The 16,273-nt window shown below is 47.7% G+C and overlaps 1 protein-coding gene across 10 annotated transcripts; it reads right to left on the reverse strand.

Moving 5' to 3' along the window:
- Positions 1 to 5,230: 5,230 nt before the first annotated feature.
- Positions 5,231 to 11,549, reverse strand: LOC120679595 (alpha/beta hydrolase domain-containing protein 17C-like). 10 transcript variants are annotated; one of them, XM_039961211.1, is made up of 8 exons: positions 11,434 to 11,549; positions 11,216 to 11,263; positions 10,595 to 11,134; positions 9,847 to 9,883; positions 8,580 to 8,816; positions 8,437 to 8,484; positions 6,234 to 6,959; positions 5,231 to 6,153 (listed from the first exon to the last, which is right to left on the reverse strand). In XM_039961211.1, exons 3-7 carry the CDS (start codon positions 10,894 to 10,896, stop codon positions 6,507 to 6,509), a joined length of 1,077 nt encoding a protein of 358 aa, XP_039817145.1. In that variant the 5' UTR covers positions 10,897 to 11,134; positions 11,216 to 11,263; positions 11,434 to 11,549; the 3' UTR covers positions 5,231 to 6,153; positions 6,234 to 6,506. The 10 variants fall into 10 exon arrangements, with proteins under 10 accessions (XP_039817145.1, XP_039817137.1, XP_039817146.1 ...); XM_039961203.1 differs by having other exon boundaries at positions 11,351 to 11,475; XM_039961212.1 differs by having other exon boundaries at positions 11,364 to 11,438.
- Positions 11,550 to 16,273: the final 4,724 nt, after the last annotated feature.

Here is a 16,273-nt window from a genome sequence, read left to right on the forward strand (position 1 = left end):
GCAAAGATGATGAAGCCACTTCTGGATGAATGGATAGTCACTTGGTGAGTGGGATTTGCTTTCCTATTATATTTACATTTTCTTGCTGCTTGTATGACTGAGTGCACTTGTCTTTGTACTGATTAGGAGGTCCCGATGGCATGCTGCTTCATTAAATGTCAAGTGCTCAAGCTCCAGATGTGTTCTTCATTTTATTCAAGTGGCGCAATGCTTTATGCTTCCTGCTTCCATGTTTTTAATTTATGTGTGAGACTATCAACTATTCAAGTTTCTGTGTGAGACTATGTCTCTGTCTGAACCTGCGAACCTGTATGAGATGTCTGTGATGTCCATCAGTCCATGTACTGAATTGAGTGTTTAAGTTTAGTTTAAGTGTTAACTATCAGTATTTGTGTGACAGGCTGAGTGCCTGTGCTAATGTTGATTTATTGTTAATTTGCTGTATACCTGTGATGTCTGCGCCATGGAAGTTGCCTCCAGAGACAACAGCTGAGTGCAACTGTGTTGTGTAGAGTATGCAGACTGCAGTCTTTAGAAGTGCGGTTAATTACGGTTAACCGAATAACCGAACCGTATTAACCGCAACCGAAAAATAGCGGTTAAGATATTTCTGTCTGTGATTTCGGTTAAGGTTTTCTCTTAACCGAAATTTTTGTAAACCGAATTAACCGAACCGTTTTGACCGCACTAACCGAATGCCCAGGCCTAAAGCTAGTTAGCTTGCACGGGGTTTGTATGAGCTGCAACGTGCCTGAAATGGTGTTCTGTGCTCCACGTAGACTTTTTTTCTTTCTTTGAGGGAACACTCCACGTAGAGTTTTTACTACCGAAGAAAGGAGGCCATCTACTGTGTCAATGGAAATTCGCACTATCTTATGCGGTTCCGTTGAAAAAAAAGAAGAAAGAAGGCCATGGTGCACTCATGTATGCCACCGACCCACTTGCCGTATCTTTCGCTGCTGCTAGCTGACAGAAAAATCGGTAGCCACATCCACATGCAATTCGGTCATTGTAAATGACCATGGCACTGCTCCAAATAAAGGTTCCTGACCATTTGTTGCGCTTCCAAGTTCCAGGTAGTAGTAACCAAACACACCTGAAAGCAGCAAACCAAGGATCAGACCGTGAAACTCTGGCCTGAGGGTGCAAGGTGTAGCTATAGCAGAGCTATACAAAAATTATCGCAATCTGAAACTCGGCTTAAGATCCCAAGTGCGCACCCAACCCTCACTTCTAGAGTATGCAAGGTGTAGCTATAGCAGAGCTATACACCAAGCAAAAACTATAGAAACAAGTTGTGAAAAGATCGAATCAAGAGCGAAGAATAAGCACCAAAACCAGCACGGTATACTAACACCGGTTAAACCGACGTGTGAAGAAATACTCCACCGGTTCAACCGACGTCACAGAGCCGGCAGCAGAGAAGAAGCACTCACCGGTTAAACCGACGTTATGGTTCAAACAGCGTCGGTTCAACCGACGATAGCGCACCGGATAAACTGACAAAATCCAAAACGAACACCGGTGCAGTTGTCCAGAGAGACCTCAAAATGGACGAACACCGGTTGATCCGACGTGTTCAATTCTAAAGCGCCGGTGCAGTTGTCCAGAGGAGCGGCAAAATGAATCCAACAATGCACCGGATGAACCGACGCTATGAATTTTCTATACGCCGGTCAAACGAGTTAAGCAGCACGTGGGGAAAGCTGGTGAGGCTTCACCGGTTGAATCGATGCCCGTGGTTAGCTAAAGCACCGGTGCAACTGACGAACAGCAGAAAACCCTAATGCATGAACAAACCACTCACCGGTTGATCCGACGCAAAAGAATGAAAGCGTCGGTTCAACTGGCGATAACGAAAAATCCTGATCGAGCAGAACAGGGTTTTTCCAGCCCGCGATCTTTGAAAAACTTGACGATTTGACGATCAAATCAAGTCCAAAGGAGCTTAAATTTTGGGGAGATAAAGATGATGACTGCAAGAACACATCCCCAAAAGATTTCAACGAAAGTCCTCACGGATTGAGAGGAATCGAAAGAAATCTGAGCAAAAGCGGGGTTTTCTCTAGAACGCAAAAACTTCGATTCGTGGAGACTCGTGATTCCGGGGGTTGTAGCACTAGGCTAGATGGATTAGGATCACTCCAAGGAGTCACGAAGTCATCAAGAAGTAGCCCATCATCTCGTGCTCAAGAATTGACAAAAGAAAATCAAATTTCAACCAAACGAAGCACAAGATGAACGAAAATGAATTGAAATCAAAACCCCGGAGGGCACAAGGAGGGATGGGCCTCCTTTCCAGATCAATTCATGTACAAAGTCTTCACAAATCCATGACTAAAATCCCTAACTCTAGAGAGGAGAGGAAGAGAACCGTGAGGGAGAGAGGGGCGCCAGAGAGAAGGAGAGGTGGCGTGTTGCTCAGGCAAAAAGAGAGGGAGAGGGGAGAAAGTGGGTGAAGGGGTATTTAACCCACTAAATCTAGACTAAATGACTAAACTACCCCTAGACTCAATTAGACACTAGAAAGCCCGTAGGGGCAAAACCGGAAAAAGATACAAGGACTCATCCGACGGTCGAGGTTCTTTCTTCGACTCGAAGCCTTCTCTGCGATGCCGCCATGTCGATGAAGATCCGGTTCGTGATTTTGGGGGGTCCGCGAAACCCGGGTAGGTGGCCGGTTTTGAGAAAACCGTCAAAACTCCACGCGCGGGAAGATTCCCGCCTCCACGCCATGGCCCTAGACGCCGTTCCTGCCTCGGCCTTCTGACGGCCCTAGACGCCGCCCGACACCTCCTCGCCTGCAGCGAGGCCCTAGACTCCGTCGACGCTTGTCGCCTCCGTCAGTCCCGAGACCGACGCCCGTGCCTCCACGACTTGGCGTCTTCAACCGCCGTCTGCCTCCTTGGTTTTGTGGCGCAAACCAAAAAACCCGCCTTCCGTCGCCGCTTGCGCCCTTGATCCAGTAATGGACGCCACAGCTGCCGCCCGGCACGAGCTCCAGTCCCGGCTGCCCTTCACCGCCGTCCACCGCACGGTCCATCGGCCACAACACCTCCACGGCAGCTCTCCGTCGACACTTGACGCCCGTGTACCTGCAACAAAAAACCAAACGCACGATCACATCGCACGATTGACAATTCACTCATCACAAGCAGGATAGACTACTCAACATTCCTCATGGCCATTAGCTGATTAGGTTATGGCCGGTTGCAGGTATTACCAAATTCTTGCAACATTCATGAGTGATCTGCTCTGCCAACAGCATCCTTCGGTCGGTGATCTGCTCTCACATTGACGGTGCAAGATACCTGGGAACGTCCAGCAGGTACCTTGGCTGCAGCAACAGCCGTTGCAAACAACCTAGCTATGCTAGTGCTAGCTAGACATTCCGTCGTCAGGGTTGCATTGGGTCAATCATGAGCCCGATGCAGGTACTTCATCAGAAGATGCTTCACTACTCCCCATCATTAGCAGGAACACAAAGCCGTGGACGATGATTAAACAAGGCCAATAATACACGCACCTCCCACAGAGAACGAATCATTCGGTTGGTGCTCGTGCTCGTTCTCGTTCCCAGCTAGCGCTGCTGCCGCTTGAGCGAAGGTATCACTAACACTGATGCTGCCGCTACATGACAGCCACTGCACATCACTCCCTGATCAGACAGGCAACCCCGTGCCCGTGGGCCCTGCCTCGCAAGGGAACGAGACTCCCCAGCTACCACACCCGGAGGCACGCAGGGTCTTGCCAAATGCCGATGCTAATTCTGAATGCTGACGCATCTAATGCAAGGAACCGGACAGGTGGCGAAAAGATTTCTGTCTCATCAATAATGCATGGTTCAGTTGAGAAGCACAATGCAAGCGAATGTATAGGAGGATGAAATGAAAATCAAGTCACCAATTAGAAAGGCAGAATGTATAGATGTATAGGAGAATGTACAGTGCCAACGCACCCCGCTGCAAGCCAAGCAAGGGAAAAACAAAAAGGATAGGGCGTGTCTGGAATACGGAGGAATTTCAAAAGAATTTCTTTGGAAAAAAAAATGCCGCCCCCTCGAGTAATTTGTACTACTATAGAAACTATTCCTACGTTCCAAACACGCCTGCAAACTCGAAGGACCACCGCTTTCATGTGCTCCGGACTCCTCCTGATTCTTAAACCCTCTTATATATACAAATATAAACCTATCAAGATTCAAGATATCTTCAACAAGTTCATTCGGCTACTAATTTAGTCGCGGCGACCAAGGCCGCCAATAATTAGGGCGCGTGATTACCTGCATCAACCGGGGTGTAATCTACATGCATTTGGGCCGTAGGGCCCGGCGCAATGGAGCAAGATCTGCCAGGTCACGAGATGTGGAGAAGGCATATTACATCCGCTGTGTTCGTTTGGCTGTGGCTGATGGCTGGTGTTGATTTATTATGAGAGAACAGTACTGTTGATTGGCTGGTAGCTGGTGGCTGGTGCTGATTTAGTATGAGAGAACAATACTGCTGGCTAGTTGGCTGACAAGCCAAGCGAACACAGCGATCATCGCCACAGCCCCAAACCTTGATGGAGACACCACCAACAGAAGCCATTAATAAATCCACCCATTTCCTTTCCCTCTTGGGTTTTCTTTATGCAAGAAAAAATCAGCACCATTTAATCCGATATCCCCCCTGTGATATTCTTTGCATGGCCGTGGCCTAGCAATGAGGAATAAAAAAAGATATCACGAGAAAATAATAAATAGGGAAAAAATCAGTCAGTTGGGTGGTTGTCTGATTGAGGGGGAGAAAAGAAAACAAACCGGGGATGCCCATCACACTTGTGGCCCATGGCCCATGGGCCCACCCCCGTGGCATTGTCATGGACTGGTGTACTGGGACACTTGAGCTACTTACTGCTCGTCTGCTACTGCTCTCCTCTGTACTGCGACGTTGCTTGGACGGTCACTGAGGGCGAGCCATGGCTTCCGTTCATGTCCTCCTTCCGGGGACGCACACATGCCCATCGATCACAGTAACAGCTGCAGTCGCCATGGCCATGGGCCGCCGGCCTCCTCAAATCAAATGGTCTCTTCTGCTCAGTGTTTCGCCGGCCGGCCACCAGAATCTTCCTGTGTCATCTACTCTTCTACCAACACTTGCACCTCTGGAGAGCTCGAACACTGAAGCTCGTGTGCTTGCGTGTGGCTCTCTGCGAGGAGAATGAAGCGTTTCATGTGCCTGCAATCATGTGCACTAGGTCCAATTAGGCAGCCTAGATTCGCATAGGGAAAGGTACAGGGGCGAGGGGAGGGCTGGAACCTTGTGCCACTAGCTGCCCAGCTCACCATTGGCCGCATACAATTACAAGGACAGGCATGCAGTACGCTACATGCAACACAACACACAAGACATTGCAACAAGACCATGCCACATCACATACATACCATTGTCCTACTCGTACCAGCTAGGTACCATATATGGTGCACCATCCATCCATCCTCGCCTACATTGTCGCCTCCGATCCTCCGATGAGAAGTCCGGTGACCGGCCCCTTAACCGCAAGAGCAAGAGCTACGGTTCAACTACCCGGACCAGCTTTCGGTTTGCCGATGAGTTCAGGGGAATTCAGGCAACCCGATCAGCTGAATGCCAGGTTCCATGAGCTCCAATAATCCACCGACTGATGTGTTCTTTTAGTCGCGCATTTTCTAAGGGAGATTTCAATTCAATGCCCCTCACATGGCCGGCCTTGTACAGAATGACTAGTAGCTGGCTTCAGTATGATGCTACGCAGCTGTATGAATAATGGGCGCCAGTTTCTGAATCTGCACGCATGAATGGGACTATGGGAGAGGCCCCATGGTTTGTTTCAGGTTGGTACAAAATGGTACTGCAAGTGGTCCATCTGAACGCCGGTGTACTGCACGGACTGGCAAGCTTTAACCTTCCATTGTCTTCAACATTGATCGGATGGTGCACATTGGATCCGATTGCCGGGCAGCAACAGTACATTTCGACAATAGGAACAGAAACAGTGGCACGAGAACCACCTTGAGTTGTTCTGAGTAGTTGCTGGTAGAGTGCTGATAGTATCTCAAAACATTCGGTTGGGTTGGTTGTCACCCGCCAGTCTAACAGACAGACCAGACTATGATGTCTCGAGCAATCAGGTCTGCACATGCCAGGAGTATCTTTCAGTGTCCAAAAAGATGTGAAGATCAGCATGGAGCTACCAAATGATTGGAAACTTACCGGAACAACCTAAACATTGAAGGAACGAAGATTCAGTTCAGGTTCTAAACTCAACAGCGAACGGGTTATGTCAATAATTAGATGAATCTGACATGCAACTACAAAGGAGGGCAGGTAGAACCGGATACCATGGACAAGTACAGGAGTCTATCTGTTGCACAATGTTCAGTTAACTCAAGTCTAGTTTTTAGTCCTACGGCATTTAAAGGGTTAGCAGATATCTCAGGACCATTCCTCTTTACTATACATGCGCGCGCACAAAGATCGGAAGCATTAACGCGCATCTCCACAACAGCAGCACTTGAAGCAGCTCCGGCAGGAGCAGCAGCTGCCGCAGGAGAAGCAGGAAGGGCAGCACCTGATGAAACAGAATGTGAAGCAGTTCCTCAGCTCGCAGCAGCCACAGCTGAAGTTGCAGCTGGGGCAGGTCGGTTTGCGAACTCGAATGCGGCAGCAGCAGTTAGTGGTGAAGGTTGTTGTTGTGGCCGTGCTCACGCGGTGGGCCTTCTTTCTGGGCTGGAGGGACTGCCTAATCTTCTTGAGTCGGATTTTCGTTGTGATGGTCTCCATTTCACGGATGAAACGGGAGAGGTGGCGGATGAAGTCAGGGTACAGCTCCAGGTTGCAGTGACCTCCCCCTTTGATCCAGAGAGGATCGTAAGGCTCCCTTGCCAGTTTCCACAGCTCCTTGCCATGTGACCAGTTCACAACATCATCGTCCGTCCCCTGCAAATATCAGCCAGTGAAACTTAGACAAATATCTTCTAAAACTTGGAATGCAGGCAGCACTATGAGCTATGACAAAATGTACTCCATTCCATGAAACGTATAGATGTCCTCGCTTGTATATTCAGCCACATCTTACACAGTCAAAGCCTTCAATTTCTCATGACAATTCTTATGGGGTCTAGCAAAAATTAAATTATACAAATCACTCAAGGACAAAATATCCATTGGTTGTACTAGTGATCTATGCAAAAATTGAAAATGCCTATGACCTGTATAGCTCATGATGAGACCAGCCAATTACATTAAAACTGTAAATTAGTAATACTATTTCCGATGAACTATGCCAGACAAGGTGTGACAAGTTTTATTGTCATAGACTCATAGCCTGGAAACTGGACTCTGTAGCTTCCAAATACTCTGATTTTGTGTTCCTACGTTTTAAGATCATTGGCTAAAAGTATGTACTTCCAGGCAGCAACAAACAACTAGAGCTGTAAACTCAGTTAGGCCTATGCAAATTTTGGGCCAGAAAAATCCTGACCTTTTGGGCCTACTAGCTTGACATGGCTATAAATTTGGTTGGGCTTAGCCAAGACAACATAAGCTGTTCAGTACGACAGGATGAACAGTGAAAGGCCAACAACCAGCCAGGCCAGGACCAATACCCAATTATTCTCTGGGTTACTACAGGGGGCATATAGTAAGGATACCACATGTGCACAATTTGCACACTAGGGAACCAAAACTGCTAGTGACATCCCAGCGCATAGAGGCCTCAAGTTTAATGGACATAACTGCTGAGGCCATGAAGCTTTGTTTCTGGCCTTCATAGTTCTGTCGTTTCCCTGGTTAGTATGCATCCCTGGTTAGTGTAGAGGCCACAAGTTCCTTCCCGCATCTAAAACGATTTTTCATAAACTTCCATATCTAAACTTTGATTTAATGAACATTTTCATATGCTGAAAATTGGCAACAGGGATGGTGAACTGTTGTGCTAGGAGTAGAAAGCCTTCAAAGAAGATAATCAAATCAAAGAGAACCCAGGTAATTAATGGACTTTCTTCTACGCACATTTTCAATTGTTCATCATCTTTGATTCCTAAATCTAAAAACCTATATATAATATTTATATATGGAAAATGCTTTTCTACTAATGTATGATGTTTGGATGACGTGTTGAACTTGTGTGTGATGAGTAATGACATGAAAACAGGGTTTAATACTACCACCAGTAATTTTTTTTTTGAAGAAAGACCACCAGTAATTAAGTTACTGCACCAACACATAAACTGCCAATAGTAGCAGGAACAAAAACAGCACACTGCCATCTAGAAAGATGTGAAAGTGATAAAATGTTCCAAGAGATGGCACATGTGAAATGAGTGTGTTAGTTCAAGATCACTACTACTTATATAATCGGACAAGTAATGAAGTAAACAGACAAAGGCTAGATATCCTATTAGAGATCACTTACATGAATAACAAGCACTGGGCATTTGACCTTTTTTATTTTCTTGACATTCTGCAGAAATAGGTTTGACTACACATTAGTAAAAGCTAACCCTAAAGGAATAGGAAGTGCAGACAGAGATAAGAGAATCAGTCTGAGTTATTTACTTTGTAAATGTCAAAGCAGAAAGTAAAGTTCACATGGCAAACAACACGGAGGCCTGACAGTATAGCGCTGTGGAGAACCACCCCGCGCAATCTAGGCAGGCGGGAGGCTAAATGTAATGTTGGCCCACTGCCCACAGATTGTCCATACAAGATAATATCCTCCTGGCTGATCCCATACTCGGTTTCTAAGCATTGGTAAACTGCTTCAATGTCTGCATATGTATTTTCTTCACTCGGCTGCATTAAAATAACAAACATAAGGCTCAGTCCTCCACAGTATATCCTTTTAGAAAGACAGCAAGTGTAAGGTAAGTACAAGTACAAATACCAGGAACCTGACAGCAATACAGACTAAAATCACATCTGACTTAGCTCAAATGCGCATATAGCAATATACCATCCAATCTAGTATCCAAAACACAATTTCAAATTCAAGATGAATAAAGTTTCATAAGTCGGGAATTATCACTGCACTGACCACATGGAGTTTTAAAATACAAAACATAAAAATCAAAAGGACATGGCTCCAATTTTCTTATCTAGTTCTAACTTGGGCAACAATAGTTCAGAACTTAAACTTCAATTATACGGCATATACAAACAGCAGCATGAAATTCGATTTAAATGACTTTTTGCATTGAATTGAAATGTTGGGTCCAGATCCCATCGACACCACATCAGTGAGATGGATAGTTTAGAGTTCAGGAAGTCTGCATGTGGACCTAAACAGAATATACTGCCCATACATGTAGTTTCTCAAAAGCTGATTCTTAAAACTGTAGTCTGAAACTTCAAAATGTCATGCATGGCTGAAAGCAAAAGGGTCCGAATCTAAATATATGCTGATCATTGCTATCTCTGAGCAGCCTTTGAAGATGCATTGGCCATGCTGTGCCAGAAATGCACCAGTCAATCTTTTCAAAAAAAAAGAAGAAATGCACCAGTCAGGCATGGGCCAAAGCCTCTTCACATGTAGGTGTAACATGTAGGTGTATGAACTCCTTGGAATTTGGAACTCAAATGACACTTCTCGAGGGTATATGTAGCATGGCATGTTAGAATCTTGAGACTGAATAGTGCAAAAGTGCAAACTCTGTAGTTAGGCAGCAAAGATAAATTATCTATCTGTGTTAGTTGGTAAAGTTCACTGAGATTTAAGACAAGTGTTTCAAACAACCAATCAGCCATTCACCATTACTTTTAACTCATCAGCAATATGTCAATGGTGCGACCTAACACAGTTCACACTTGATAAGTAAGTTCTTACCTTGCCAGTAGATGCGCCATAGCCAGAGTAGTCATATCTGCAATCACACAAGCACACAGTAAATCACATGAGCATGTTCTACAAAACATTATAGCTACCTTAAGAGCACTATGATGCAACCGAAAACACCAAATCATCTTCTGGAAAAAAAATGACGCAATTATAGTTAAAGAATGAAGATGCAGATTACTTGGGTGTCCATATGATATATTGATATGCAATATTTTTCGACAACAGTAACGCATATACATATGCAGCAATAAATCTTCTATTGATATCACAATCCACGTTTGGAAGGAGGACAGAAGAACACAAATAATTCATCCGCAAAGGTTTGAGAAATCATGCAGTAACTGAAAATCCCAAGGGAAAAAACTAGTACAACTACATTCCAAATCCCCTGGCTCCGGTAACTGCCTGCTTCCTAATTCAGAAAATATTAACCATGCTAGCATCAGTAATTCGCACAAATATTCACTTAAGTTAGAGTTTCTTCTTTAATAGCCCTGTGGAGCCCCCCAAAATTCAGAAAATACAAAGGAAAGGCATGTCTGGCACAGCATCCTAGCATGAAACATATTAACTTTTAAAAGCACACTTTCCTAAACAGATCAAGGAGCATAGCATCTGATAGAAACAGCAGAATAAATGCAACAGAACCAAATAAGAAAAAAAAATTGCAAGATCACATATATGGCCGGGAAGCAAAATGCACCACTAACCCCATCAGATTGATCTTGAGATTGACCTTGAGCTGCACAAAGAGGTCGTAGAGCTGGCCGAGGTCGGCGGCGTTGCCGTGCGAGTAGAGCAGGGTGAGGCGCGCGCAGGGGTTCCGGAAGTAGAAGGCCACCACCTTGTTCCCCCTCCTGGTGTCGACGAGCAGCACGTCGAGAGCGTTGTCCCGCGGCACGCCGGAGGCGACGACGCGGCCGGTGGCCTCGTCCTTCCGGACGGCGTACGTCGCCGGCTCCGGCGGGAAGAAGGCGAACCGCGCCGCGAGACTGGACACCGAGCACCCCGACAGCATCGGAGGCAGCGCTCACTCATCGACAGGCGGGCAATGCGGCTGCTCGAGGAGGACGCCCTCTCCTCTCCTCCCCCTCTCCCCCTCCTCCTGCTGCCCCCTTGGCTCAGATGGATCGAGCCAGGTCGCCAGCGATCAAATACGACGCGGCGTTTTGGGATTTTCTGGGACGGTAACGGATTTGCGGCGCCTTTTGGCCCTTTCTTGGCCCAAATCGACTCCAAGCAACAAACTTTGGGGGGGAATCTCTCGGCGAGCAACCTAACGGAAGCACAAAAATGCCGTTTCTTGAATCGATTGGATCTCCGCAACTGCAACGGAGTAGAGCAAGAAATGGGGCACCTTTTCCTCCCTCCTCCTCTCCTCGCCCTCGTGACGAAGAAATCCGCCCTGATCAAAAACGGAAGAGAAGAAACGAGGTCACTCCACTGGGTGGGTGATTGATCACCAACAGCTCCGAAATTTCAAGGAGACAACGATTGAGAAGCACCGGAGGAACGAATTGATATAGCGCCAATCATACAGGGGAGGGGTTTGGGAGGGTTTAGCGCAGCGGTTACCAGTGTGGAAAACGAGCAGGAGGAGGCGACGCGGTGGGGGAGGGGACTAGGGGAGGAGCAACCGCTGCGCAGCACAGAACACAGCCAGCAGCCGCACAGCGCTGGAGCTCGCTCAGCAAGTCAGGCCTGTTTAGTTCCTAAAAAAAATTTCTACGGTACCCGTCACATCAAATTTTTGGACACATATATGAACATTAAATATAGTTAAAAAAATAACTAATCACACAGTCTAACTAATTAACGCAAAATGAATCTTCTAAGTCTAATTAATTCATAATTAAACATTATTTATCAAATAACAACGAAATGTATTACGTCACCAAAACCCAAACTTTTCGCTAACTTTTTTTTTTTTGAACTATGCCAGGAGCGCTGGCCCATCATATAAGACTCGACAATGAGCACCCATGCCGACCGCACGCTCGAACGCAGGTGAGGCTGTCCAGCTGTCTGAAACGCGCCTACTGAGCAACTCATTCCCTAACCCACCTAAACACACGCGCACACACTGCTCAGTCTCCACTGGGATAAACCCCGGCGCAGCACCCAGTCGATCCCGATGGGATTCGAACGCGGGCGGGTGGGTCCCAGCCGGGCGACCACACCACCTGGCTATCAGCCCGTCTGCAACTTTTCGCTAACTAAACACAGCCTCAGCAGGCTCAGCCACGCACGCTGCTAGTCACTGCCATTTATTACTCGCTGGCACACACCTCAGGCCTGAAGGGAGGGAGAGAGAGAGAAACAGAGATGCTGCTGCGCGCAGCGTGCGTGCAGCAGGGTGTGCGCGCGTGTAGGGAGGGCAGCAGAGGAAGCTGGAACAGGCGGCAGGAAGCGCAGGGGATCCCCCACACCTTTGCAAAAGATGTTGCTCGCATGTGTCTTCCCGGCGAGCGATTGCTCGGCTCGCCTTCCTCCCAGAGTCCCAGGCACGGACGGAGGAGAGCGGACACGCTGCGGCGTGGCGGCGTTCAGCCGCCGCTACAGTGACGCGTGTGGCTCCACCGACCGAGGAACCCGGGACCGTCCGATCGTCGTGGCAGAACGGACTGCCTGGTGGGGTGTGCACAGGTGTGCTGTCGTCTCCCCCGGGTTTCTGCGAGGACCATGGACGATTGACACGGTTCTTGGGGACGGTGGGTGTGTTGTTCTGGAGTCGTGATAATTCTCATTCTCATACCAAATTTGTTTTGGGAACCGTGATAATTCTGGTTCCCAAATATCTAAATATAAATTTGATCAAACTTAAAATTATTTAACTCTTTAAGAAACGATATTTTGTTTCTGAGACGGAGGGAGTATCTATATATTGTGTGGTTTCTTCATTAGATTGTTACGAGTAGTGTAGACTTATGGGGCACCCTATATATTTATGTGTCATTTGTAAAAACAATGCATGGAGAGATCAAGGGAAAACATACAAAAAGAAAGTGAAAGAAGAAAGTTTTGGCACCTCCTTCCAGCTTGACCCACAAGAGATCACCAGCACATAACCCTAAATTGCATGTGCTGCTATAGCATCTACACTGAAAAAAGGATTAATAGGCTGGCATAGTTTGTACACATGCTTTTGGCAAAAAGACAAGGAGCTCTGTTTAAACTAGGGGTTAAGGTCACATCAGTTTCTGTAGGCTGGATTTGAGAGGGTAGTACAGCATCAGTAGGGTTTAGGCTGTCCACTCCAACCCATTCCCAGCAAGCTGAAGCTGGCAACTCTCTCCCCTCCTTCCTGCCCAACCTTTTTCTCCTCTCATGATTCCGACCGGGGCTGTGTGTTTAGTTACAAAATTTCTCTCTACAAATTTCACTATTTATGTATGGAGTATTAAATGTAAATAAATAAAAAAACTAATTGTATAGTTTTGATGTACACGACGAGACGAATCTTTTGAGTTAGTTAGGTCATGATAGGACAACAATTATCACAAACAAACGAAAAATACTACAGTATTCTACAGTGTCCAGTATTCTACAGTGTCCGGTGTGATCCTTTTTACCACCATTTTACGCATCTAAACACAGCGCCGGTTTTATCTCCTCGTTTCAACGTTCGGCAGAGGGATTCGTGGCTTTGCTCCACGATTCTAGGTGCGCTAGGGGCATGCCTGCCGTGTCCTTGTTGAACACTCGATGGTTTGGTGGTTCAGCACTTCGTTTTAGTTTTCTTTTTTTAGAATCACATCGTAGTACCTCCTGTATTTGTTCTGTTCTATTTTCAACGGGAGAGCTGTTTGCGGTGACCCCCTATCAATTTGTGGATTCTGTGCCAAACAGCGCACACGGGCACATCAACTTGGAAGCTCTCTGTACTTCCTCCAAAACAAAATAAGTTCTTGTTTAGATGTTTTGCAAAAAAATTTGCGATGAAATCTTACTAATTTAAAATATTAAATGAAGACTATTTATAAATTTTTTTACAAAGATGTGTTGTAAATCGCGAGACGAATCTAATGATGCTAATTAATTCATAATTAATTAATAATTGGTGCATGGTTACTGTAGCACCACTGTTGCAAATCATAAATTAAGTAGGCTTATTAGATTCGTCTCGCGATTTACAACCCATCCATGCAAAAAGTTTTGTAAATAGACTTTATTTAGTACTCCATATATGTGTCGAAACATTGGATGTGATATTTTTTTTTATGTGTTTACGGGTGGGAACTGCACGACCTAAACTATTGGGCCCATGTCCTCGTGTCCGGATTCAGAGAGAGAGAGAGCAGTCCATGAAGAAGCTGCAAACCTGCAACAGCAGCTGAGGAGGCGAAATACGTGTAGGTGGCCAATAATGGTGTGTTTGGTTTATAGTTCAGCTAGATCGAGAAAAATTTTAAACCTTCTTAAAAAATTTGGCCATCATTTGGATAGAGTTCAGACTTTAGCCATGTCTTAACTGGAGTCTCTTACCAAAATGCGATAAAAATTCTGGTGCCATTCACTGCTAAACTCTGTGTCCAACTGTTCATGGCTTTCACGGGCACCAAAGTTACTACCTTTGCCGTTGCTGTGAAGTTTTGAATCCTATACAATGTCAAGATGTAACATCCCAAAAATTCACCAAATTAAATCACGCACTAATTTTTTTCAAAAGTTTTTCGTCGTTGAGCTCAATCTCCCGATCTTCCGAAAAACCTGATCCCGACATCCGAATCCATCGCCGTCCCGTCTCCCTGTTCGCCCTTATCTCGCGCGTCACGCCCGACCGGCGCGCGCACGTCCGGCCGCGGTCGCCGCCGCGAATCTCTCTCTTTTTTTCTCTCTCTTTCTCTTTCTCTTTTTCTTTTTCCATTTCCTTTTTCCTTTTCTCTTTTCTTTCTCCCCCTCTCTCTCCTTCCTCCCTCTCCTTTGCCGCGGGCCCCCGAGCGCCGCTCAGCTCGCCGCTGCCCTTGCCCCACGCGCTGCCGCGCGCACCCCCGATCCCATCCACGCGCGCGTGTGCGCGCCCCTGCACGCCGAGCCCCTCGCCACGCTCGGCGCACCGAGCCGCGCACGCCGCGACGCCCGCGCCATGCCACGACTGCCCGCCCACGCGCCGCACGCGTTCCACGAGGTCCCGAAGCTCGCCGCGCCGCCCGCTGGTCAGCACCACCACCGCCTTCCTGTGCTCGCCCTCGCCGCCGGCCACACACACGAGCGCACTACTCGCACAGCGCCGCCGCCTTGCCGCTCGAGCCCGCTCAGCGACAAGCACAGCGCCCAGGGCCCCTCCACATGCTCGCTTCCCCCCTGCGCACCCTGCTCTGCCGAGCCGTCGCATCGCCGCCGCGAATCGCACGCAGCGCCGCTCCACGACGCCTCGAGCGCCATTAATGGCCGTCCTCGGAGCTCGCCAGCCGGCCACCGGCCACCACCGCTCCACCGCCTCTCTCGGCCTATAAGTAACCCCCTCCGCCGAGCTCTCCACCACCACGAACCCCACGGCCGCCGCTAGCCCCTCCAGCTCCCTAGCACCGCCGCCATTGCCGCCGCCTCCAGGACGCCGGCCACCGCGGAGCCCCCTCCTCGCTGCGCCCCAGTCCGAGCCATGGTAGGGGATAGAACCCCCTTCGTTCCCTCTCCCTTTTCCCCCTAGCTCCGGCCGCCGCCAGGCCCTACAACGCCGCCACCGCGCCGGCCAGAGACGGCCTCCGCCCGCCGCCATGGCTCCCCTCCCTGCGGGCCTTCTCCCCTGAAATCGAAGGGGGGATCGAACCCCTGCACCTCCCTGCCCCTTTTCCCCCTCCTCCCATCCGCCACCGTGGCCCAGGGCCGCCGGCCAGGCGCCGCCGGCGACCGCCCCTCCCTTCCTCTGTTTCCCGTGGAGGGAGGAGGAAGGAGGTGGCTTTTTGCCACAAAACCCCCTCCCCTCTCTTCTATTTGTTTAAGAGCCCTCCCACCCTTTAGACTTTTTGCAAATTAAACCCTTCCCTTTATTATATTCCAAAATAAATCCTTCGCCCATATAAATATATTTCTAAATAAACCCCTGACCTTTTTTAGAATAACCCGGGTATTTTCTAAAATACCAATCAAGCCCCTGTTTTCTCAGAAATAATTACAAACAGGTCCCTGACTCCTTATTTAACCCATAAACCTCTCTGTAACCTATCATTTCATGCGCCAAACAATCTCCAATCGACCTGAAACTTTACCACACCCTTTCCAACATAGTTTTGTCCATGCCATTAGGAAATCGCCCAAAAATAGTACTCCTATCTCTATATCTTAATTATTTCCGATTCGAGCTCAACGATAAAAGCTTTATTTCTTTTTCTTGATTGTGTGATTGTTTGTGTGCGTCGTAGATCACGGTGTGAACGAGGGAGAGCCCGTCGACGAGCAGTACTGCGAGCAGGCG

This window comes from Panicum virgatum, chromosome 6N (genome assembly GCF_016808335.1).
Source record: "Panicum virgatum strain AP13 chromosome 6N, P.virgatum_v5, whole genome shotgun sequence".
Taxonomy (NCBI): Eukaryota; Viridiplantae; Streptophyta; class Magnoliopsida; order Poales; family Poaceae; genus Panicum; species Panicum virgatum.

Coding starts and splice junctions, on each gene's coding strand:
- LOC120679595 (XM_039961202.1), bottom strand. CDS start 11,394: ATGATTGGCGCTATATCAATTCGTTCCTCCGGTGCTTCTCAATC. Junction 9,884..10,594: donor ACCTCTTTGTGCAGCTCAAG/GTCAATCTCAAG, acceptor GTGTGATTGCAG/ATATGACTACTCTGGCTATG. Junction 8,485..8,579: donor TCTGCTTTGACATTTACAAA/GTAAATAACTCA, acceptor CTATTTCTGCAG/AATGTCAAGAAAATAAAAAA.